Source organism: Mastigoproctus giganteus, chromosome 7 (assembly GCF_048544385.1).
Source record: "Mastigoproctus giganteus isolate SK-2022 chromosome 7, ASM4854438v1, whole genome shotgun sequence".
NCBI classification, from domain to species: Eukaryota; Metazoa; Arthropoda; class Arachnida; order Uropygi; family Thelyphonidae; genus Mastigoproctus; species Mastigoproctus giganteus.
The window spans coordinates 72,638,190-72,665,524 of record NC_143581.1 but is presented as its reverse complement, the minus strand read 5'-3'; the positions used below and the strand labels follow the sequence as shown (position 1 = coordinate 72,665,524).

Here is a 27,335-nt window from a genome sequence, read left to right as displayed (position 1 = left end):
GCACACGCTTCTTGATTAGACCGGGGTTCGAGCCTGTCACCACCAAATATGGAGGATGCGGAAAGGTCAGGGAATGACCACCGCATATTCCCGGAGCAATATGCTTTAGTTGCTAATGCTCCTAAAAACCAAATAACAACAACAAACAATCAGAATGTAGCATACGTTTTTCAGTTCTTGATGAATTATAACTACCTACATTTTTTTCATGAATGTTTTATTAAAACATAAAAATATTTCAACATATTAAATAAATAAATAAATAAATAAATATATTTTTTATTTCAAACAAAGCATTTCTGTTCAAGGATAAAATGGACCTATTGCATGTAGTGATTTTATTCTTTAGCATCAGCAATACCCCCTGAAGTGATAGCAAATGTAGCTTCATTTTCAGGCAAGTCAGGGCTGAAATAAAACAGTTCATTAATTAAATTTCAACGGCACAGTCTATTATCTTTTATATAACAACAATATTTTTGTTCTGTTATTAGTATATTATCAAGTATTAGATGTTAGTAAAAAAATGTACATAGTTTAACTAGCATTCTCATAAGATTGTTAGCTTTTTTTTTTTTTTTTTTTTTTTTTTTTTTAGTGGTTCAATTGTTGCCTGACTTTCTTGCACCATATGGTCAATAATTACTAACAAGATCTAAATAAATTATTTATTTAAATGAGATGGAAAAAAAAAAAGTACAGAAGTTATTTTGAGAACTGTACTCAGATACAGTGACATGCATCATGCTGCTGACCAGAATTTTCTTATAGCATCTACATTGACAGTGTGATTCAGGCATGGCAAACTGTGATCAATAGCACTGTTACTTGCCATTGATTGTGAAATGATATATGCTGCTGAAATGGGTAATCCATTGACAATGCTGGTAGTGGCAGTAATAGAATAAGTTGGGAGCCAGCTCTTTCAGTAAATTTTTGATCCCAGACCCTTACTTTAACAGGGTTCGATTGCTTTTTATGGTTATTTTGTTTGATATTAAAATATATCAGCAAAAGTATAAATTCTGGTGTATCCTAGTGTTCTCGTTCTAAATGTTAATCCTTGGATGTGAGTGCTAGTGGGCCTTTTACCACAACTTTTGCTTTTGGTAAACTTTGCATCCCGGACCTTTATTTTCATATAAGTTTAGGATTTTTTTAATTATTATTTTTACCAGATATTAAAAAAAAAATGTTAGTGTATCATTTTAGTACAAGTTTCAAAAATGTAAAAGCCACTCAGTAGTCCTCACCACAATTCATAGTAAGAGTTTCAATCTTGGCAAAGTGTATCACAAATACAAATTACACCTTTCTACATGCACCTCTGTCTGCAGCTACTGTTATCTATTAGTCTATGTATCCCCCAGGCTAGCAGTTTTCTGACCCACCTAACATTGCCTCTATGGCATTAGCAAATAATTTGATACCCCTTCTATTTAAGGTTTCCCCATCTCTGTAGAAAGAGTCTCTTCTATTAACAAGCACAGACCATGCCGAGAAAATTTTTTTACCTCATGAGCCATTCACAGTCTCTCTGCAGCTGAATTGATTGACAAGGCTCTCATCATGTACTCTCCAATTGTGTCTGGACAGGATTGTAGACACTTCAATTTCCTCAACATTGCTCTGTACTTATTAAATCGGCGCCTCCGTAGCCAGGTGGGAAGGAGCAGCAGTGCGTAGCACACGCTTCTTGATTAGACCGGGGTTCGAGCCCGTCACCACCAAATACGGAGGATGCGGAAAGGTCAGGGAATGACCACCGCATATCCCGGAGCAATATGGCCTTAGTTGCTAATGCTCCTAAAAACCAAACAACAGTAACTTGTTAAATCCTCAGATCTCGTACGCTTAATACTTAATATCATTAATGCCAATATGTACAACAGTATCACTTTTTTGTGCCCTTGAAAATGATAGCTGCTCTACAGCATCATCTACTTTAGCCTGTAGCAGACATATCCTGGTCCTATTCCACCTGTTCTTTTTGCACAATATATTTCCCATTTCTCTGACAATAGAGTCACCAATTAGAGCTACTTCCTGTGAGACCAAGGATCTCTGCTACTGAGGAGGATGTCTTTGTGTTGTCTGATGCGGGAACAGGGGCTCATGTGTTGAGCTAGGCAACTAAGATTATACCGAGCTCAGACATTTTTAAAACTCTTTTCAGTATGACCAACTGATGTTGCTGAAAAATATGACTGCCAAATGGGAAATCTGCAGAGAAGCAATCATAGCAACCAATTAGTCTTTTATACCAACTATGAGATGTCCAAGATTTAGGCCAAAACAGATGTAATGAGTTTAGTAGCATTAGCATTAGCATTAGCATTAGTAGAGGCATTTGATGCAAGAAAGCAAGCTTATGCAGCATCAGCCAAAAAAAAAAAAAAAAAAACCCACTTCCACTTCACCCCTCTGTTCGTTCAAAATACCTGTCCAGCTGAGCCTTAAACTTATTTAGGCTATCAACCTCCACCACAAGGGATGGCAGTCTGTTCCACCAACCAACCACCCGCTGGCTAAAGGCAAATTTCTGCACGTCTATACTACATCTGTCTTTCCTCAATTTGAATTTATGCCCTCTCAGGTGATTTTTCTGAGCTAGAGGAAGAATCCCATCAGCATTGAGCATGCTTAAACCATTCAAGGCTTTATACACCTCTATCAGATCACCTCGCTGGTGCCTAGTCTCCAGACACTGTAATTTGCAAAACTTAAGCCTTTCTTCGTAAGAGCACCCCTTTGTTCCATTCACTAATCTTGTTGCCCTTCTCTGTACTCGTTCCAGCAGCTCTACATCCTTCTTGAAATGAGGCCTCCAGACCTGTATACAGTACTCTAGGTGTGGCCTGACCATTGCCTTATACAATGGAATAATCACCTCCTTATCCCTGCTGGAAAAATTCCTGTATATCATTGACAATACTCCATGAGCTACTCTTGCAGCCCGTCTGCACTGCTCAGAGAAGCAATATTGCCCAGGGGATACAAAGCCATATAATAAGTAAAAATGTAGTATGTAATCAAGTTACTCAGGAAGTCAGGCAGGCTAAGGCAGATTATGAGAAGTCTTTGGCTAAGAATGTAAAGAAAAGGAGCGAGAATTCTTTATACAGGTAACCCTTGTATAACACGGTAATTAAGTTCCTATAAAATGTTGTGTTGTGTTGTGTGAAAATGGGTTATACGGGACTAAGAAATGGTACAAAAAAGGGGGGGTTACGTTCCAAAAGCTAACAAAAATACACTATTTCGTTAACAGAACTAACAAAAATACACCATTCTAGATTTTGTGTATCTTCTGCTCTCTTTAAAAAATTAGTAACTAAGGCAACTAAGGCTATGTTGCTCTGCATGTATTATCTATAAATTGCGTGTGTCCTGAGGTCGATTTTCTGCTTTGCTGGATGAAAAACCCAAGTTTCCGGGAGGAAAAACCATGCTACTCTCACCTGAGCCTGACTAACTCAGGCATTGTAAAAAAGACCCATAAAAATTCCTCCCATCATCGATGGGATTCGAACTCAAGTCTTTTCCATCCAGCGTGGTGAAGGACGGCAATTCTATAAACTGTGCTACCCATGAGGGCTCCAGTAGTCATATCATCAAAACCTTCCCATCCTACCGACGTAGCAAGTTCTACTATCACACTGATTCCATTTTCTGCCGGTTCGACCATATTTCCTGAACGAACTGACTCTGGCCATACATTTTTCCACACGCATTTAACGCTGAAGGTTTTACTTCTTTGAGTGATAAAGTTATGATTTTGATACAGTCCACAATTGAGAAATGTTTTCATGTCTCCATTACTTCAATAGATTTGGAATCAATTTTTTTCCAAAATCCATTGTAACAATTTTCTGATGTAATGAGTGTTAAAGGTGGATATAATACCTTGATCTAATGGCTGAATAAAACAAGTTGTATCAACCTAGTACAACTGTGGTGGTAGAAACATAACTTCAACGTTTGGATGACTTAAATCTTTAAATGACCTGGCACACTATCCAATAGTAATAAAGCTTTGAAATCTAAAATTTTTCCACAAGTTCCACAAGTTCAACAAGTTCAAAAACACAGAACATAACACAGGGATTTCCCAACAAAATAAAATACACGGGTTTCTCAATAATTTTTTTTTGACTAGCGAGTCAACAGTGGGAATTCAAAAAGAGTAGAAATGTTGAAAAATTACATCCAACATAATACCAGGGTTTTCCCCACACAAAAGCTTAAAAATGCCATTATGTGAGGTTTACTGAAATTCTCTACCCTGTCAGAGCAAAACCGTGTTGTAAAAGTAACGCATTATACGGGGGTTGCCTATACAGTAAAACCTCGTTATTTCGAAATTCAAGGGACAAAAAAAATATCACTTCGAATTATCCAGGGTTTGAATTAAATGAACTTTTAAAAAAATTGAATTTAGTTACTGTGTTATTCTGGTGGGAAAAGTTGGCAAATTGCAGTTTTTGCAGGCGAATGCTAAAATAAACTCTTTATAGAGATGAGCAAGAAAAAAAATTTAATGATGAACTTTATCATAAAAAAGACAATTGAAATAATGTTTGCACAACAAACTTATTTTTTATTAACAAAGTAATCCAACGTAGTTAGTTTCATTTTTTTATCGTATAGTTCATGTACTCTTTTTTGATATTTTGTCCATTGCGTTTGCTAGACTATTGTCCTCACACAAACGCTTAAGTAGCACTTCTCCATGGTGGAAATTGCCACAAATATGCGTAACATGTGCATCCTCCAATGGTTCTTGTTCCTCATCTTCCGATTCAACCACATCACTTCTCTACAATCAGTGCTACTTTTCTCAGGAGAGAAGTTGTCTGCAGTAGTGATGACACTGTCGTCACACTTTGTATAGTCTTCAAAACTGGTTGTGCACTCCATTTCAACTTGCACCGCAGGCCATACAAAGTCTTCTTGTGCGTCATTGTCATCAAAATTTTCTTCACCAAAAGCAGCCTTTCTGAATCAGTTTTGAATGACAGAGGAAGGAGTTTCTTCCCATGAAACTACGATGTTCTCCATCGTGTCCAGCATGTTCCATTTCTTAATTTCTGTAATGGGAATGTTCCTGGATGTTTCCATGATGAGGTATGTCACCACCAGTTTTTTCCAGTATAACCCTTTAACATGGTAAATAATTCCCTGATCTAGAGGCTGCATGTAGCTGGTTATCTTTGCTGGTAGGTAAAGAACTCTAATATTTTTAGAGCAAATCTTTCGCAGTTGTGCGCTGAACACTGGTCCATCAAAAGAAGAATTTCCCGATTTTGACCAGTCACCTTTCTATCGAGACATTGTATCCACTCATGGAATAATTTTGTCAGCCTTGTAAATGCAAGACAGGCGTTTCACTTCTTTGAAACATCATGGTTTTTCATATTTTTCGATGATTAAAGGCTGCAACTTTTTGCTTCCATCTGAATTGCAACAAAGCAGAACCGTTACCCTTTCCTTACTCTTCTTTCCTCCTCTTCATTGCCAATGTTCTATCTGGCAATACATTGTAGAAACTCTGCTTTCCTCCATATTAAAAATATTCTTTGGATCATAACTCTGCAAAACAGGCTTTGCATTTTCTTGCCATCTTTCTGCAGCCACAATGTCCACTGAAGATCCACCACAAACCCAGTTTAGGTCACTGAAAGTTTTACTTATTTTTTTGACAAGGTTTTGGCGCATTATAGCCTAAGTTGCTGATGCGCCAATAAAATTCAACCAACAAACTCAGTGTTACAATGTTGTGCCATTTTTGAAATCGTTGCAACCACCCATTGGAGCATTTAAAATCTTTTCCTAACTTAAGTGAAATTTTTTCAGATTTTTCTTTCACCACAGGTTCTGATAGCAGAATATTATTAGCCCTGCACTGAAAAAAACCACTGTAGTAATTCACTCTCTATGTCTTCGTGCTTTGCACCTCCATGTTCTTTTCATCGTTGTTTCCTTTCTCGAATTGTTTTTCTATGGGATCACAATTTTTAAGAAATGTCGAGAGAGTTGAAAGTGGAATTCCATATTTTTTTGCAATTTCTGTTTTGGTTTGCACTCCTTTATCAACCTCACAAATCAGATTTAACTTTTCTGAAATATTTAGCTTATTACATTTCCTTCTTCATAGCCATTTCATAGCCCTTTCTTCTATTTACCAAAATAGAATTTTTCTATAAGAGAAAGAAAAAAAATGCTTAAGTGAAGTATAATTGAACACACAATACATATTGCATTTAAAATTTATATGGTAGAACCTCGTAAATCCTGTACTAAAAAACCATAATAAAACTAAAAAAGTGTTAATGATGTAGTTTACCATGACGTGCTTTCTTAAGTTCAAGGCTATGTCCCATGTAGACTTCAATAATCTGGAATGACCTTGAATGGGCGTCCAATAAACCAACAATGTATAGCTTGGTAAACGGAGAATGAAAACTTTATTTGAGCATGGAAACTTTCCACGTAAACACGCAATATGGTTGGAGATTTCAAATTAAACAATATGTTTGTGGGTCACTGGACCAGATAATGACTTTGAATTTTATTGTGTACATATTTCGAATTATCCAAACTAAGAAGTATGCAAAATCCTATGCTGTTTTCTGGGGACTACTCTTAACCTCGAATTACATACTACTTCAAATTATCCGATATCGAAATAATGAGGTTTTACTTATATATAACAACAGAAAGGAGAGAATGAATCACATTGGTCCACTAGTTATGAAAGGTATAACTGTTCATGATTGTATACAGATGGCTAATAAACTGAATAAATATTTTGCATTTATATTCATACATGAAGTTTTGGAGGCTGGGTTAGCAGAAGTCTGTCTAATATTGATTGAAATGATTTTATAGGAAAGTAAGATAAAAGAGAAACTGTTGCAGCTAAAGGTGAACAATGCACCTGGGGTTGATGGAATCAATCCAATTATATTAAAAGAAGCCGAAAAGAGGTAGTTAAACCCATTAGCCATCATAATGAAAGTATCCTTAGATTCAGGAGAAGTACCTGCAGATATGCAAATTCATAAGGATGGCTCAAAGGGTGAATTGGGTAAATATAGACCTGTCAGTTTAACTGCTGTGCCAGGAAAAATAATGGAATCAATAGCTAAACAAGTAATGCAGATACTCTTGATAGGAGTGGAGCCATAATGTAATCGCAACATGGATTTGTTAAAGGCAGATCATCCCTCACCAATCTGATTACAGCCAAGCCTCGAATAACGCGAGTTCGATTAACACTTTTTTTTTTTCAGTTACCGCTATTTGAAAAAATTATACAGGTCGACCATCACTAATCTGACAGCATTGGGATCTGAAGGGTGCCAATTAGTGAGTTTGCCAGATCACCGGTGGTTATTTTAGCACATACAGTTTACCAAACAGTTAACCACCTCCTACCTTTAACACGTTGACTGCCAAGCTAGTTTAAGAAAAAAATTCCCCAGGGGCCAAAACATATTTAGCAAATAATTTTATTAGTAATTCTAAAATAAATATTGTAATGTCAGTGTTGTCATTTTTTCGTTTAAAATATCAAAAAAAAGAGACTTTTTTTATGTCGCATATATGTGGCCAACGTTGGCCTAGTAGATTATTTTATTTCTTGAGAAGTCATGTCAGCCACATATGTGTGACACTATTACGGCATACATATGAAGGTCATTTGTGATTAGTTTATTGCATGCGTGGCGAGTGCTGCAATAAAACTAACTGCGATAAAATAAACTCTCAAAGAGTTTCTGAGAGAGTTCTCAGAGAGATTTTGTGAAAACAAGTTTGTTAGCACACTGTATTATCCATCATATTGTGTTGTGTTTTTCTGCAAGTTGTACAAGTGTGTTGTAAAAAAAAAAAAAAAAAAAAACATAAAAAGGAAAGGCTAAAAGAAAATTATTAAAATAAGAGGAACTGATATAAATTGCTGGAATTTACAATTAAGCAGAGTTAAACTTCTCACAGGACACACCACTGTCAAGTTTTTTCAGTTCAATTTTATCTGTTATGGACAATGTACGGTGTTTGCACTTTACACCACGAGAGGCACTTCCTTTATGCATTGGAACCATGGCTGGGGCTAAATGTGAGCAGGTTATAATAATAAATGCAGAAAAATTAATTGGAATGGCTTGCCAGTGTTTATGAGTTTGCGCCAACAACTGATGCAACAACCAATGCCACCAAAACATTAGCAGCAGGTCAGTGCCCCGACCCGGGAAATTTGAAATTACGTTCGCGGAAATTATGCCTGAATTAGCAGTGGAACTGGATTACTGGTGGCTGGATTAGTGATGGTCGACCTGTACCACTTTTCGCTTTATACGATGCAAATTTCCAGTTAACGCGATCTTTTTTTTTAATGTGATAGTTGAAAAAGATTTGAATCACGTGCTAAACTTACCGTGCATTGGATGGGCAATAAACAAACGCTTGCCTGCTGCCCACCTCAGTGTGTTCCATCAACCATCGGAAGAAAACATGTTACTTGTTTGTTTCCCACTAATAAAGTCAATGCAGACTCGCATTTAGAAATTCTAATTTTTAAATGAGCTAGATGAAAATGTTACCGCGAAGGAGATAACAGTAAAAGAACTAGATGAAATCTTTCGTATTGCAGAGAACCTCAAACCTTTTGTTTGAGGTTCTCTGCAATACGAAAGTTCTAAGTTCTAATAAGTCTATTTCTTTCATGGAAGTTCTAATAAATCTATTTCATTCAGTTTCACAACAGATACTAAAGCTCTTATTAGAGCTCACTTATTAGTGAGCTTCATCGTAGGAAGCCGATTTTTGTCTGGTGGGCATTTTATGAAAAAACACTTTGCTTTTTTGTAATTGTTTTCAGGAACAATATTTTGCAAGAATCCCTCTGGAAAATAGTAGCGAGTGAACTGCTTTATAAATTTCAAACATCGCTGTATAGCTTGTCCTCGAATACAAATGAATTACTTTGAGTGAATGTCCTTTTACAGATGTTTTATTGTGGACATTTCCTTCCAGTCAGTAAAATCATCAGTAGTCGTCCTTTATTGTACCTAAAGTAATTCGCTATGTTGGGGGGGAAATGGTTTTTGCTCCTAATTGAAGTAGCACTTTCAAATTTTGCCAAGTCGATTATCTGCACACGTTAAAAATTAGGACAGTAAAAGAGTTGATAATTGGTGCCATTGATGGGCAGCATTCTGATGAACAAATTTCCTGTTTATACTTCACACGGTCAGAGATCCTAAAATAGAGAGAGAGAATACAAGAAACCGCATCAACATTTAGCAGTCACCGACTTGATTGTGTGAAATTGCTCACCAAAATAAGAGAAGTGTTGGGGAGAAAATCTATTTTCAGCATGGTTTATCTGTTTATTGCAGCTCAGAACAGCATTATGACCGTGGATAGTGAATTTATTCGGCTTCTGTACTAAAACAGAATTTCTCCCTTTGTGATGACATCAAAGTGTAGCAAGCAAATATCTTCTAACAATACTTTTTGAGCAGCCATTGGTCGTAATCTGTTAGCTTTATATTGTTAGAAATATTGCAGTTTTGTGAACAATACACATTTCAAGAAACAACCCGTTATTCATAGTGGATGATTTTTTTTTTTTATTTCCTTTGATGCACCAGTTTTTGAAGTTTATAATGCAGCTATAAATAGAAATATTTTCTTGAAATTTCGTTAGAAGATCAAACCCAGGAAACTACTGCTCCGACATTGTTTACTAAAAACAATTACAATAAATCAAACTTTTTTTTTTTTTATTAAATGCGCATTGCAGTGTTATCAGTTTTACACCAGTTTTTCCCATTTCCAACAGATGAATTTCCTTGATTTTCTGTTCATAGGAGCAATACACAAGTTGAAGAAAGGAAATACAATCTGTTTGCCTTTCATAAAAAGTTGTTGCTACTGTTTTGCTTTATTGCTTCTTATGTCAACTAACAATATCTCGCAGTTGTCTTTTGTTTATTTTCTTAGCGGTCCCGACGTAGCTGCGCGGAGACATAAGAATGTCCGTTGGCACTCTTTTGATGTAGCTGTATCTAGGAAGTTTGTGATGTAACCAACGGTTTTTATCACACTCCGCTCCACGAAAACAATTTCGCTCTGTAAACAGAAACTCCCACTCCAAAACAAACAAACAAACGAATCAAGTATCTATCGTGTTTCATAAGCACTAGGCTAATTAGAGTGGATTTAGAAAAATAACTGAAAAAGGCTTAAAAAATGCACACTTTAGCATTAGCATTAGCATTAGTAGAGGCATTTGATGCAAGAAAGCAAGCTTATGCAGCATCAGCCAAAAAAAAAAAAAATAAATAAATAAAAAATAACCACCTCCAGTTCACCCCTCTGTTCGTTCGAAATACCTGTCCAGCTGAGCCTTAAACTTATTTAGGCTATCAACTTCCACGACAAGGGATGGAAGTCTGTTCCACCTACCAACCACCCGCTGGCTAAAGGCAAATTTCCGCACATCTATCCTACATATGTGTTTCCTCAATTTGAATTTATGCCCTCTGAGGTGATTATTCTGAGAAAGAGGAAGAATCCCATCAGCATTGAGCATGCTCAAACCATTCAAGGCTTTATACACCTCTATCAGATCACCTCGCTGGTGCCTAGTCTCCAGACACTGTAATTCGCAAAACTTAAGCCTTTCTTTGTAAGAGCACCCCCTTGTTCCATTCACTAATCTTAAACTAAACTCGTTCAAGCAGCTCTACATCCTTCTTGAAATGAGGCCTCCAGGCCTGTATACAGAACTCTAGGTGTGGCCTAACCATTGCCTTATACAAGGGAATAATCACCTCCTTATCCCTGCTAGAAAAATTCCTATATATCATTGACAATACACCATGAGCTATTCTTGCAGCCCGTCTGCACTGCTCAGAGAACTTCATATCTGCCTGCACAACCACCCCCAGGTCCCTTTCATTCTCTACCACTGTCAGTGTAGTACCACAGAGTTGATACGTTGCTCTGGGGTTGCTGTTTCCCATGTGTAGTACTTTACATTTGTCAATGTTAAACTTCATTTGCCACCTCTCAGCCCATCTGCTCAACCTTTCCAGATCCTGTTGCAGCAGCATAGTGTCAGTAGTGTCCCTGACAACCCTGCCAACCTTCGTATCGTCTGCAAACTTGGACATTAAGCTTGATATACCATCATCAATATCATTTATAAATACAGAAAACAATAAAGAACCCAATACTGAACCCTGAGGGACTCCACTAATAACATTAGTCCACGATGAGCAGTGTCCATTGATTACCACTCTCTGTCTTCTCCCCCTCAACCATCCCTTTATCCATAGCAGCAATTTGCCTCCAATGCCACACTGCTCCAATTTGTGCAGTAGTCTTCCATGTGCAACAGTATCAAAAGCCTTTCTAAGATCCAAGTATATAATATCAAAGTTATTCCCTGCATCCAGTTCTTTTGTGACTGCATCATAGTATCCAATCAAATTGGTCAGGCAAGACTTCCCCTTAACAAAACCATGCTGTGTCCGAGCTATAACTGAAGTTTTGTCTAGATGATCCTGCAGTGCTTCTTTAACCAGTGCCTCCATTAATTTTCCGGGAACAGAAGTTAAACTCATAGGTCTATAATTACTTGTGTCAGCCTTTGATCCTCCCTTGTGAATTGGGGTCACATTTGTACATCTTCAGTCCATGGGTACCTCCCCTGAGTCCAAGGAAACTCTCATAATTATGGCTAAGGGTTTGCTTACTTCCTTTGCTGCCTCCTTTAATATAACTGGATAGATCCCATCCACCCCAGGTGCCTTTCTTGTGTTTATCTTCAACAATTTCTCCTCCACTTTACTCTCAGTTATTACAAGATTCTCTAGCTTACTGCTAGAGTTGAATACACCTCTGGCATTCCCCTCCCTCGCTGAATAACTCCTCATGTGTGAATGTCGATGCAAAATATTCATTTAGTTTGTTAGCTACCTGATTAGGGTCATCAACAATTGACCCATCGATATCAAGTGGACCAATCTGATTCATCCCCTTCCTTCTAGAGTTTACATAAGTAAAGAACTCTTTGCTGTTTTTCTTCGCATCCCTTGCCAAGGATCTCTCGTAATCTGCCTTCGCCTGCCTAACCTCCTTTGTAACTTGGTTACAGATCAACTTGTATCTATCATAGGCTTCTGTGTCACGTGTTAATTTGTATGTATCCCATGCATTTTTCTTCTCTGCCATATGCCTCATTAGTTCATCTGTCATCCATTTAGACCTAAACCTTGAACAATATTTCTTAGTTGGTATGTAAAGCCTAGTAGCTTCCAAGATAAGTTCTTTGAATTCTTCCCATTTTGAATTTGCTGTTGGTAACATCATCAGTTGATCCCACTGTATAGAATTTAAATACTGTCTCAGTCGATCGTAGTCGCCTTTACGAAAGCAATACCCCTTCCCTTTACCCCTAATGGTAGTTACCTCTTTGAGTAACTCCCACTTCAGAACACTGTGATCACTGCCACCTAGTGGTTCATTTATCTGCAGATTCTTAATGCATGAAGAATCACTACTGATAATCAAGAGTGTTACTCCCTCTAGTTGCCTCCCGAACATGCTGATGTAGAAAACAATCATCCAATAAAGCCACAAAAGCCTTGCTAGTGTGTGGGTGACCAGCCCCCAAATTCCAGTCAATATCTGGGAAATTAAAATCCCCCATTATAAGACTCTCTGATTTACTGGCCCACTCTATTTCTCTGTACAGTTTCTTATTATACTCATCAGAGTCATTAGGCCTATAGCACACTCCTACTCTCAATTTTGATCTCCCAATGCTTATGTCACACCAAACTGACTCGACACTGCACTGTCCAGCGATGTCGACTGGCTTCACTTCCTTGGATTTTATGTGTTTCTTAACTAATAGCATAACCCCCTCCTCCCTTCCTATCCTGTCTATCCTTTCTGTAGACATTGTACTCCCCAAATTCCAGTTTTGCATTCCTTATATCTGTGTGACACCACGTCTCTGAAATCCCAACAATATCTGCCTTTGATGTTTTGAGTAATACCTCAAATTCATCAAATTTATTTACTAAACTCCTAGCATTGGTGTACACGCAAGTATACATGCACCTGCTCTTCCTCTTAGCCACCCTAACACAACCCATGTGTTCACCTGTACCCCCATGATTCCCAGCAGTCTCTGAAATATCCTGCATCTTATTTTCCAGGCTGCTGCTGCTGCTCATTCCAATAGAAGCAGTGCAAGAATCAATTTCTCCTCTGCCAGTGGCTACTGTTAATCTATTAGTCCTTGTATCCCCCCAATCTAGCAGTTTTCCGACCCACCTAACACTGCCTCGATAGCATCAGCAAACATTCTTGCACCCTTTCTATTTAAGTGTATCCCATCCCTGTAGAAGCAGTCTCTCCTGTTAACAAGTATAGACCAGGCTGAAAAAAATTCTACCCCCTCGAGCCCTGTACAATCTTCCCAGGGCCGAATTGATCAACAGGGCTCTCATCATATACTCCCTCCTATCGTGTCTGGGCAGAATTGCAGACACTTTCAAATTCAACCCTAATTCACAGCTTTTTTTCATCAGTGACCTGTACTTGTTAAGTAATTCCGCCGGTCTCCTACTCTTAATATCATTAGTGCCAACGTGTACAACTATATCACCTTTTGTGCCCTTAAAAGATGATATCCGCTCTACAACGTCATCAACCTTTGCCCCTGGCAGACATACCCTTTGTCATTTGCATTTTTGTCATTTTTGTCATTTGCATGAAATTCAATAGGTTTTGAAAACTGAAGTGGGAAAATTCAAGAAAACAGTTCTGTCTCCAACTATAGCGAGTTTCAGCTCTGTAATTAGAGTAAAAATTATAGAATATATGAATTGAAATTTGATCTTGGTAAATATTAATACATAAATACATACATAATACATACATAAAATATCATTAGTGAAAAAATAAAAAAGGAATAAACAGCTGAAACATTCTAATATAGTTTAATCATATTTTGTTAAATGCTTATTTTCTATGACAGTACAGTAATTTTTCTGTTTGTCATTCATTCAGAGAGGTGTGTTGGAATCCTGTCATAGACTGGAGCAATTCCTAAAGGTCTCTTCAATTGGGGGGCTGCAGTAAGCCAATTTCAGGCAGAGGGTGTGGGGACCATGAATTATCCTGAGTTTTCAGCCTTCATAACATGAATGCACATTTCTGCAGATGTAATACACAATGGCACAATATGACGTAATACACAATGGCACAATCGAATATCATTATGGAGGTGCTTGAAGAAGAAGAAATATTTGCAGGTTTACCTGATCCCATCAGGCCCTGGTGCAGATATGTTGACAATGTATTTGCATTAATTCTCTGGAGTCTTACTCCAGAGTGGTGCTGCTACTCCAATATCTCAATTCTCTATTGATGTACATTGAGAAGATTTCTCGCAAGGGATAATTGTTTGGGATATGGGCCGGTACATCGTTACAACACATTCCCCATCACATTGCAAGGAGTAGAACTAACTACTCTCATATATTGCCTCATTGTGCATCTGGCAATGTTGGCTTCTGCTTTTTGAGGACAGAAATCATGACAATGTTCAGTTGATTGTTTTATTATGTTGCCATCTTTTGTCTTCATAACTGAATGGCAACTGAGGGTGCAACAGGTAGAGATCTCTAGTTTCCAATAAGAATATGGAATCATCATGATGCAGTTCTTGAACGGTCGCCTAAAACTACAAACTGCTGTGAGGGATTTCCCAATGCACTTAATTCCCTATTCCACTGCAGTCATTCCAGTGTGTGGTTTTTGTTTGATGGACAGAAGAGGAACTTGGCTTGCCACAGATTGACACTGGCTAATGTACAGGTAGGTCCATCTAGAGGTGAAAAAGAGAAGATATGATGCACTGCATGACTTGGTTGCCACTTTTGTGCAGGAATATGAGCAGGTAGAAGACAAACTGAAAAATTTTCAGAGATTGGCTAACTTATAGTAACGAAAATTCTATTAAAATCCTTGACAAATAAATAAATCACTGAAATATGTCTGAATTAGTTGTTTGTTGATAAAAAACCAAAAAGTGTTGCCTGTTCACTTTGTAAGACAGAGAAAAATAATTTATTTTTATAAATAAAATAAAAGGCTTTAGTTGCAATAAAACCAGAATTTATTGTAATTTCCCTTACAAACATTTCCATCCAAATATTCTACTTTACATTAAAATCAAAAGTTTTATATCAAAAGTTATATTAAAATACATTGTATAGAAGTGTAAATCATAATATATTATGTGTTGAATTTAACTATATAATATTGTTGTAAATACACCACAGTTTACCCATAAGTTTAACTACATAAGTAGTGTAAAGGCATTGTTTGATTTTATCTCATATTGTGGCCACCTTCACGAGATACCAGATATTGCACTACTTTGAATAAAAAATGCTTCTCTAATAGAGGAGACTACTGTTATTTATTTTCGGTGGGCACCACCACCCAGATGGCACTGTTTGGAGCTTGTTAGCTCACTCATTGGTGGGCAGGCAGGTACCCTGGTAATGCAAACATGCCAGTAAGCTACAGTATATTTACACCAATATTATACGGTTAAATTCAACCCATAACATATTATGCCTTGCACATTTAGTCTTCAAAATATTATTATGACCTACACCATTTGGCATCTCTCATATTGTGGAAAACTTTGCAACTATTACCCAGGGTACCTGCCCGCCCACTGACAAGTGAGCCAACAAGCTCTGAAACAGTGCCATCTGGGTGGTGGCACCCACTGAGAATAAATAACAACAGTCTTCTCTATCTAGAGAAGCATTGTTTATTCGAAGTAGTGCAATACCTGGTATCTTGTTGTAAAGGTAGCCACAATATGAGATAAAATCAAACAATGCCTTTACACTACTTATGTAGTTAAACTTATAGTGTTGGTTTTTTTTTTTTTTTTTTTTTTTTTTAAGGAGCATTAGCAACTAAGGCCATATTGCTCTGGAAATATGCGGTGGTCATTCCCTGTTAGTCACGGGCTCGAACCCCGGTTTAATCAAGAAGCGTGTGCTATGCATGCTGCTCCTGCCCACCTGGCTATGGAGGCACCTAAACTATGGCGTATTTACACCAATATTATATTGTATAGAGGCGCCTCCATAGCCACGTGGGAAGGAGCAGCAGTGCGTAGCACACGCTTCTTGATTAGACTGGGGTTCAAGCCCATCACCACCAAATACGGCGGATGCGGAAAGGTCAGGGAATGACCACCGCATATCCAGGAGCAATATGGCCTTAGTTACTATTGCTCCTAAAAACCAAATAACTAACTAACTATATTGTATAGAAGTAGAAATAAAATATATAAATTCAACATTTTGTTGCGTTTTGAAATATGAAGTAATTTGTTTTTTGTTGTTGTTGTTGTTGTTATTTGGTTTTTAGGAGCATTAGCAACTAAGGCCATATTGCTCCGGGATATGCGGTGGTCATTCCCTGAATGACCTTTCCGCATCCTCCGTATTTGGTGGTGACGGGCTCGAACCCCGGTCTAATCAAGAAGCGTGTGCTACGCACTGCTGCTCCTTCCCACCTGGCTACGGAGGCGCCTTGTTTTTTGTAAACTAAAAATAATGTGAGCATTTATCCATGTGAACAATTTTCCGTGTGGGTATTTTTCATGTGAGCATTTATGACAGTGGGGCGTCTTTCTGAGAGGAATTTGTGTGGGCTTTTGTCAGGGAACCCTTTGCAACACATCGAGCACATGCAGGAGCACCATGACAAGTGCCATTTGCAAATATCCATATTTTTGGCACTTAAAGCACTTTAGTGAGTTAGGAACATATGGCTTCACTGAGCAGTGCAAATACCCAGCTATGATTGGATCAGGAAAGAGTGTATTGAAAGTAATGATGAGGTTTCTAGTGGGGACTAGGTTCCCATACCTACAGAAGAATATTCATTTTGAACATCACTCTTTAAATTTTAGTCTGAAGAGGAAATCTTTTTTTAGAAAAGATTTCCTCTTCAGACACTGAGAAGGTCCCATTCTCAAATGATGCCTCAGGATAAATTCAGTGTCGTGTTATCCTGAAAGAGGCCTCTGAGGTCGGGAAAACTCATGTCTAAGAATATATAAATTCATACACCGACCATTGAATAAAATTTAAAATTTAATATGACTACAATCTTTACAAAAAAAAAAAAAAATATTTACAAAAAACTATTACGGAATGCTAAAAACTGTAAAAACTACTGTAAAAACTGTAGGATGCTAAAAAATGGAGAAATACCACGTGTGGAGGTACCGTGAGCCTGCTACTTAAGGAGATGTTGCAGGAAGTTATATCACTGTTGAAGAAGGGAGCTGACGCTCCCGAAAGCTTCAGATTTTTAGCGCTTTTAATGTTTTATATTTTAGCAAATTTTATTGTAAATGATCTTTTTTATTACAGTTTTTAGCATTCCGTAATAGTTTATTGTAAATTTTTTTTTTTTTTTTTTTTGTAAAGATTGTAGTCATATTAAATTTTAAATTTTATTCAATGGTCGGTGTATGAATTTATATATTCTTAGACATCAGTGTCGTGTCTTGTGGGGTGTAACTTATGATTGTTATTTCCTCCAATAGATGTGGCAGTGAGCTGTTCTGAATATTTGTTACTTTTAGTGTCCACAAGGATGTCACCTGAGCAAAGCCCTTTGACTGCTTTAGGAGAGCCTGTAAACCCTTCCAAATAAAAAAGAGTGACATTTTTCCTATGGTCTTCTCACTAGCAGAGTGAGTTATCATACTGAGGTGTTGGACCTGATATTTCTTCAGTTTGTTATCTCTTCTGAACTGATGAGTTATTGACTAAGTAGGGACTATGTAGGGTCCCAGAAGAAAAATTTAGCCTATCAGGAGTCATGGATGAGTTCATTTTTTTTTTTTTTTTGGTTCCTGGGCTCTCCCCCACCCACCATGGAGTTCAAAGAGATTACCACCACCCAGCAAGCAGTAAATGTGTTCAGAAGTGGGATACCAGGACTACCCAAGCACCACACATGCACCATCACCAGCCTGAATCTTGTCTCATGGATACAAGGGTAGAGGCATTGCACTGACATCCTTGCAGGCAAACCCACTGGACAGTTGATCTTAGGTGAGCCATCCTAGGACCAACTGCCTTGTTGAAGCAGGGACCAAAGTGATTTTCTGAAGCTGGACCCTTACCCACAAGATCCCTTTTCTGGATTTCTACCAGTAGCAGCATACAGCAAACAATGCCAGATTCCTATGATGTTGGTCTGAAACCTAGGCAATGGGTGTTGGATGCCAGTGATGCTAAACTGGAGAACAAGCAACATCCCTGGAAGGTTCTCACATCAAGAGCTGTGTTTTAGAAAAAAACAAAAACAACCTCTTATCTACTCAATTGAAAGTTGGATTTTCATATTTGTGGCTCACATTTTATTTGTAAGAGGTTTTTATTTATTTGGTCTTAACAGATTTGTGTCCATTTACATACGGAGTTGAATAAAAAGAGTTTCCAGTTTATTGACAGTAATATGTTATGTTCAAATATATCAACACAACTAATGTCCTAATTTAAGTAATACCTTCAAGTAAACACTCATATTATAGAGAAGCTTTCTGATCCCATGTGGAGTCTTGTCATCAGACCAAAAGCATCTGATGAACCATGAAGATAACGAGGTACAGAAACACCGTCGCATAATTTTTATTATTTAGCTGAAGTACCTTAGATTAGGATTTTCCATTAAATGTCAGTAAATTAATAATAATTATATAAATAAAAAAGAATGGCTATTCAATTCTGCTTTGAACTTACTAAACACTCTGCCTCTACCACTGTGGCACACAATTCACACCACTGATCTACAACATGATACCCGAAAGTAAACTTTATAAGATTCAGCCTTCTATTACTCCCTAAATTTTTTTTATTTTTTGCCCCTTGGTTCTTCTCTTGCTTCTACCAATGAAAATGTACTGCTCTTATTCAATTCATTTCACAGATTCCCTTCAGGACCTTATATACTTCTATCAGGTTACCCTTAAGAACCATCGTCTCACATGGTATCTTGAATCCCGAAACATAATCAGTAATAATCAGTTTGGTTTTCGAAAGAATAGATCTTAATATACACTTAAGTTAGTTATAAACCAGTTATACAAATATATTAACAAAAAATCAGTAGCTTTCGGGACGCGTGTCCCTTTGTCAACTGACAAATTAAATACAAATTTAAATACAATACAACGAGCTGAGTGAGGCACGTTAATGAGCAGAAGCCTGAAAAACAAGATGCAGGATATTTCAGAGACTGCTGGAAGTCATTGCGGTACAAGTAAACACATGGGTTGTGTTAGGGTAGCTAAGAATAGAAACAGGTGCATGTATACTTGCGTGTACACTAATGCTAGGAGTTTAGTAAATAAATTTGATGAATTTGAGGTATTACTCAAAACATCAAAGGCAGATATAGTTGGGATATCAGAGACGTGGTGTCACACAGATATAAGGAATGCAGAACTGGAATTTGGGGAGTACAACGTCTACAGAAAGGATAGACAGGATAGGAAGGGAGGAGGGGTTATGCTATTAGTTAAAAAACACATAAAATCCAAGGAAGTGAAGCCAGTTGACATCGCTGGACAGTGCAGTGTTGAGTCAGTTTGGTGTGACATAAGCATAGGTAAATCAAAATTGAGAGTAGGAGTGTGCTATAGGCCTAATGACTCTGATGAGTATAATAAGATACTGTACAGGGAAATAGAATGGGCCAGTAAATCAGAGAGTCTTATAATGGGGGATTTTAATTTCCCAGATATTGACTGGAATTTGTGGGTTGGTCACTCACACACTAGCAAGGCTTTTGTGGATTTATTGGATGATTGTTTTCTACACCAGCATGTTCGGGAGGCAACTACAGGGAGTAATACTCTTGATCTGATTATCAGTAGTGATTCTTCATGCATTAGGAATCTGCAGATAAATGAACCACTGGGTGGCAGTGATCACAGTGTGCTGAAGTGGGATTTACTCAAGGAGGTAACTACCATCAGAGGTAAAGGGAAGGGTTTTTGCTTTCGTAAAGGCGACTATGATGGTCTGAGACAGTATTTAAATTCTGTACAGTGGGACCAACTGATGATGTTACCAACAGCAAATTCAAAATGGGAAGCATTCAAGGAACTAATCTTGGAAGCTACCAGGCTTTACATACCAACCAAGAAATATTGTTCCAGGTTCAGGCCTAAATGGTTGTCAGATGAACTAATGAGACATATGGCAGAGAAGAAAAATGCATCGGATACATACAAATTAATGGGTGACGTGGAAGCCTATGATAGATATAAGTTGGTCTGTAACCAAGTCACAAAGGAGGTTAGGCAGGCAAAGGCAGATTATGAGAAATCCTTGGCAAAGGATGCAAAGAAAAACAGAAAAGAGTTCTTTACCTATTTAAACTCAAGAAGGAAAGGGATGAATCAGATTGGTCCACTGGATGTTGATGGTTCAACAGTTGAGGATCCAGCTCAGGTGGCTAACAATCTAAACGAGTATTTTGCATCTACATTCACACATGAGGAGTTATTCAGGAAGGGGAATGTCGTAGGTGAAGTAAACATTGGCAGTGAGCTAGATGATTTTCTAATAACTGAGAGGAAAGTGGAGGAGAAATTGTTGAGGATAAACATAAAAAAGGCACCCGGGGTGGATGGGATCTATCCAGTTATATTAAAGGAGGCAGCAAAGGAAGTAAGCAAACCCCTAACCATAATTATGAGAGCTTCATTGGACTCAGGGGAGGTACCCATGGACTGGAGATGTGCAAATGTAACCCCAATTCACAAAGGAGGATCAAAGGCTGACACAAGTAATTATAGACCTGTTAGTTTAACTTCGGTTCCAGGAAAATTAATGGAGGCACTGGTTAAAGAAGCACTGCAGGATCATCTGGACAAGAATTCAGTTATAGCTCAGACACAGCATGGGTTTGTTAAGGGCAGGTCTTGTCTGACCAATTTGATTGGATACTATGATGTAGTCACAAAAGAACTGGATGCAGGGAATAACTTTGATATTATATATTTGGATCTTAGAAAGGCTTTTGATACTGTTGCGCATGGAAGACTGCTGCACAAATTGGAGAAGTGTGGCATTCGAGGCAAATTGCTGCTATGGATAAAGGGATGGTTGAGTGGCAGAAGACAGAGAGTGGTAATCAATGGACACTGCTCAACGTGGACTAATGTTATTAGTGGAGTTCCTCAGGGTTCAGTGTTGGGTCCATTGTTGTTTTCTGTATTTATAAATGATATTGATGATGGTGTATCAGGCTTAATGTCCAAGTTTGCAGACGATACAAAGGTTGGCAGGGTTGTTAAGGACACTACTGATACTATGCTGCTGCAACAGGATCTGGAAAGGTTGAGCAGATGGGCTGAGAGGTGGCAAATGAAGTTTAACATTGACAAATGTAAAGTACTACATATGGGAAACAGTAACCCCAGATCAACGTATCAACTCTGTGGTACTACGCTGACAGTGGTAGAGAATGAAAAGGACCTGGGGGTAATTGTGCAGGCAGATATGAAGTTCTCTGAGCAGTGCAGACGAGCTGCAAGAGTAGCTCATGGTGTCTTGTCAATGATATACAGGAATTTTTCTAGCAGGGACAGGGATGTGATTATTCCCTTGTATAAGGCATTGGTCAGGCCACACCTTGAGTACTGTATACAGGTCTGGAGGCCTAATTTCAAGAAGGATGTAGAGCTGCTGGAACGAGTACAGAGAAGGGCAACAAGATTAGTGAATGGAACAAAGGGTTGCTCTTATGAAGAAAGGCTTAAGTTTTGCAAATTACAGAGCCTGGAGACTAGGCATCGCCGAGGTGATCTGATAGAGGTGTACAAGGCTTTGAATGGCTTGAGCATGCTCAATGCCGATGGGATTCTTCCTCTTGCTCAGAATAATCACCTGAGAGGGCATAAATTCAAATTGAGGAAGGACGGATGTCGGATAGATGTGCGGAAATTCGCCTTTAGCCAGCGGGCAGTTGGTTTGTGGAATAGACTTCCATCGCTTGTTGTTGAAGTTGATAGCCTAAACAAATTTAAGGCTCTGCTGGACAGGTATTTCGAACGAATTGAGGGGTGAAATGGGAGTAGTGGTTGTTTTTTTTTTTTTTTTTTTGGCTGATGCTGAATAAGCTTGCTTTCTTGCATCATATGCCTCTACTAATGCTAATGCTAATGCTAATCATGCGTCATCCCTAGATCTTCCCTAGACCTCATGACAAAAGCTGAATCAATCATAAGGAATGCATTCATTAGAAATCAACATCTCGTCATGATATGCCTTAATATAGAGAAGGCTTTTGATACCACACGGCGATACGGCATCCTAAGAGATCTCCATTCTATTCATATGAGAGGGCACTTACCATATTTTATTCAAAGCTTTCTTCGACACAGGTTTTTCCAAGTTAAGTACCGGCAGGTTTTATCTCAAACATATATACAAGAAGAAGGAGTCCCACAGGGCTCTGTTCTTAGTGCCACTCTGTTTTCACTACGAATAAACAATATCACAAACTGCATTCCAAACACCATTGACTCGTATCTTTATACAGATTACCATATCCTGCCATTCCCAGAATATGAACTATATCGAGAGGCATCTATAAATATCCATAAACGACATTGAATTATGGATGGCACAAAATGGATACAGACTATCAAGCCACAAATCTACAGCCATACATTTCTGCACAAAACACAGAATGCATCCTGAACCTGAGTTGCACTTGGCCAATCACCCTATACCAATCGTAAACAGTATTCGTCTCCTAGCGCTAATTTTTGATAAGAAATTAAATTTCCAGGAGCACATAAAATATCTAAGAACCACTTGCGCAAAGAAAATGAATATACTCCGGGTAATCTCCAGTACATCTTGGGGTACAGATCGCTATACCTTGCTCCACTTAGCAGTGCGCAGCACACGCTTCTTGATTAGACCGGGGTTCGAGCCCGTCACCACCAAATACGGAGGATGCGGAAAGGTCAAGGAATGACCACCGCATATCCCGGAGCAATATGGCCTTAGTTGAAGTCCCTAATCAGATCTCGGCTAGACTATGGAGCACCTGTTTATGACTCAGCTAGGGAAAGCACCTTAGCGCGTCTTGTGCCCATCCAACATTCATCTCTCAGGATAGCCTTAGGTGCATACAGAACATCACCAATTCAAAGTATTTACGTTGAGGCTCACGAACCTCCACTTAGCATCAGAAGAAAAATGTTGCTGATGAATTACTAAAATTAAAAGCCTGCCTACTCATTCTGTTTGGCCACTCCTGCATGATCCTCTGTGGAAAACCTACTATACAAATAAACCCAGAACAATTCAGCCTGCTGGTATCAGACTGCAGATTCTAGCAGAAAGCTGGAACATCTAATTTGATAATATCCTCAGAGAATCAAAAGATCCAGATCTCCCGTGGTCTACCTTTACACTTTCTTCTCATGAATACATGAGAAGATTGTGCAGCAATGGGGTAAAAGTTCCATAGCAGATCCAACAACTACATTATGCTCATACACAAAAGTACCCCGAATTCACCAAGATCTATACTGATGATTCAAAGTCTGACAATAAAGAAGGTGCAGCTGCTGTCTTCCCTAAGTCAACTATCGAGTTTTCACTTCCAGTTGAATATGGCAGTTATACCGCTGAGCTTCATGCCATTATGCTTGCTCTGAAAAATATCTCACTTATGTCAATAAATAAAAGTATAATATATACTGATTGTCCGGCCTCCGTAGCCGAGTGGGCAGGAGCGGGAGTGCAATAGCACACGCTCTTTGAGTAGACCGGGATTTAAACCCCTGACTGCTGAATACGGTCGATCTGCCAACCCGCACTGGACCAGCGTGGTAGATTATGGTCCATTTTCCCTCAACATGAATTGTTGAGGAGGCTTCCATCCTGCAGTGGGTTGATAATGGCTGCACTTTACTTTTTTTTTTATATACTGATTCACAAAATGCTATTTTAGCTTTGAAAGGCATTTCCTCACCTAACAATCCTTTATTAAAACTCATAAGACATAAGCTGATGCAGCTTCATGAGCATCAACAAACTATTATCTTTTCTTGGATCCCTGGTCACAGTGGTATTCCAGGAAATGAATGTGCAGGTGATGCTGCAAAGCATCCTTCCAATATAGCCTCAACAAATGATCTAGTCCCATATCCTGATTATAGACACAAAATACAGAGAATATGCATGAAACAATGGATACTTCTGTGGAAAATGCAAACAAATAACAAGCTATTTCAAATAAAACCTGAACCACAATTATGGACTTCTAGCCTTCGTAAAAATAGAAAAGAAGATGTAATCTTAGCCAGAATCCGAATAGGTCACACCCACCTCTATCTGCTTACAGGGAATGATCCTCCTCAGTGTGCAAACTGCTCGCAACCACTTACAGTAAAACATATACTTCTCGAATGTCACTTGTTTAACAACGCCCGATGAATGGCTTTTAGTTTCATCTCAGATCTGCAACAACCTCTGTCTCTCAATAGCATCATAGGTAAAGAAGCAAATCTCTCTGAATTATTTCTCTATTTAAAACACGTTCAATTGTATGATCGTTTCTAACTGTTGTACAAGCAGTTCCTGTATATAAAGTCAATTTGTTTGGGAGGTGCAATATGGCCTAAGTTGCCCTTGCACCAGAGACAACAACAACAACAACAAAAGAAGTCTAGTTATCAAGATTTGCAGTCTGTACCTTCTAAGCAATTCTTCATATGTATATCAATTAGCACCCCTTACCAATCTGGTTGATGTTCTACAGTCTTCTTCAAGTATGGCCTCCACTATTAATCACAATATTCTACTGCAATTTCACTATCATCTTATAAAGGGATAATGACATCCTTTTCCTTACTTGCAAAGGTCCTATTATCACAATTAGGATACCATATGTCTTCTTAAGCCACCTATTTACACTGCATGGAAAATTTCACATGTGATTGAACTGTAGCCCCCTAAGTCTTTTTTTGACCCACTTCCCCTAGCTTGTACGTAACTCCTAAATTTCTGGCCCCCAGGTGCTACATTTACATTTAGAAGCATTGAACCATCAGCCATAATTTTTCTGACTATTTGTGAAACTGATCTGAGTCAGTCATTTTGAAATAAAACGGTCTGATTCTTGTCTTTAACTATCTTTTCTACCTTAAAAACATTGGCAAACTTTGCTCTGCATTCCATCATCACTGTCATTAAGGATGATAAGAAACAGAAGTAGCAGCAATACTAATCCCACTCTGTCTCCTATCTTGATCCTGTGAAGGTTCTTACCAATAATTAGTAATCCCAATTTTCTCCAGTTTATATAACAGCCTTTCATGGGCAATTATATCAAAAGCATTATTGAAGTCAAAGTTTTTTCTTGCATCCAACTGTTTTACAACTTCATCATAATAACTTAATTTCTCAGGAGAAAGACATATCTGGGAATTAACTAATTCTAATAAGAAAGTAAACAACGTTGCACTCCACAAAAGTTTTAAAGGAAAAAAATGATTGAGTTTACTGAAACAAGCTGGAAAGAAAACTTTACAGAAAACATTCCAAATAACCTAACCATTTAGAAGCCAATTTTGACTACATTTTGAAATTCTTGTGGATATTGTTTTGAAGTCTATAACTTAGAAGAATGAAAAATAAGATCATTGTACAAACTGGTGATACAACTGCATTACTTTTAAAATTAAAGAAATTGTATGAATTATGAGGAAAAAGAAGTTGTGAAGATATGCTGTGAAAGGTTGGGAAGATATGCTGCACTGTTTTTAATCAATTATGCAATAATTATGAAATTGTCATTGTCAAGTCTAGAAAAATAAATTGAATGAGAGTTATAACTTTATGAATTAAAGAAATTAAATGAATTAGAAAGGAAACGTGGTAAAAGATGATTCTGACAAACTGTCAAAATTATGGAGATGACTGTTCTAGTGATTTAAAGGCCCAATGTCAAACACTGCATAGCTGGTGCAGCAAAAGCCCCAGGCTTCCTTGCACCATATGGCTAATGATAATAATAATAATAATAATAGTTTGTTTGAACTACCAGAGAAATAGAAACAAAAACCTCTGTAACCGGCTACTGCTTATTATTTACAATTAAGACATAAATGGAGAAGTAGCCAAAACAAAAAATATTAAAGGTTAGATACATTAAAATTATATTACTTTTATTTCAATAAAAATAATTATTTAAAATTATGGGAAAAAATCTTACCTAATGTACAGAACAGGATAAGCAAGAATTCCGCCTTACAAACCTATGATATGATGCATTAACCATACAGTCCTATATCATATTCCGAAGCACAGACTTCATGATCTTTCTCACCACTGGAGTTAAACTTACTGGTTTATAATTCCTCACCACATCTTTCTCACCTCCTTTTTTGACTGGGGAGATGTCAGCACTTCTCCAGTCCAAGGGAATCATCCTAGAGTCTAATGATCAGTTTGTTAACATCCCAGTGGGATGGTGCACTCACATGAAGCCTTTTTTTAGTATAACAGGATGCATACCATTTACTCCTGGAACCCTATCTTTGCTCATATTCAGTATACTCTTCTCTAAGATTGATATACCACTTAATCTACAGCAGTATGACTGCCACTCACTGATCCTATGTGGTTCAAATGGTCTTTCAATAGTAAAGATCATTGCAAAGTACCTATTCAAATCATCCACCACTTCAACTGGGCTTTCAATGACTTTCTAGTTCAATCAAGTAAGGGCCTATCTAATTCTCTTTATTCTTTTCATATTCATATAGAAAAATAACTCTGCCTTCATTTTTAACTCTCTTTGGTAGTGATTTCTAATACTGTTTTTGAAGATGCAAAAGATATAAAATTCTTCTTAAAACGGAATAATTTGGTACAAGTAATACAGTCTGTGATTAATAAATGTTTCTGTATGCAGTATGTTATATTTGCTTTACTGCATTCCTGTTTTAATAATAATTTGTTTAATATCTTGTTTTAATGAGTAATTATTGTACCATTGCAATATTATGAAAATTAGGAGGACCTCATCCTCTTGTTTGCAATGCAATGGTTTTTTAATGCTCATAGCAAAATGAACTTTGTGTTACCACAAGGTGACCTATAGTGCTGCTTTACCACAAATGACATCTCCAAAAGACTTCTCTGCCATTCATGTAAAAGATG

The 27,335-nt window shown here is 37.8% G+C and overlaps 1 protein-coding gene across 1 annotated transcript in view; it reads right to left on the bottom strand.

Annotated features, from left to right (window-relative positions):
* Positions 1-316: 316 nt before the first annotated feature.
* The window catches only part of LOC150082989 (meiotic recombination protein DMC1 homolog), a 242,351-nt gene continuing 215,332 nt past the window's right edge, over positions 317-27,335 (bottom strand). Inside the window, exon 13 of the mRNA XM_090378343.1 lies at positions 317-408. Within this exon, the coding sequence (XP_090234469.1) occupies positions 339-408 (70 nt within the window). The 3' untranslated portion in view covers positions 317-338. The remainder of the gene's footprint in view (positions 409-27,335) is intronic.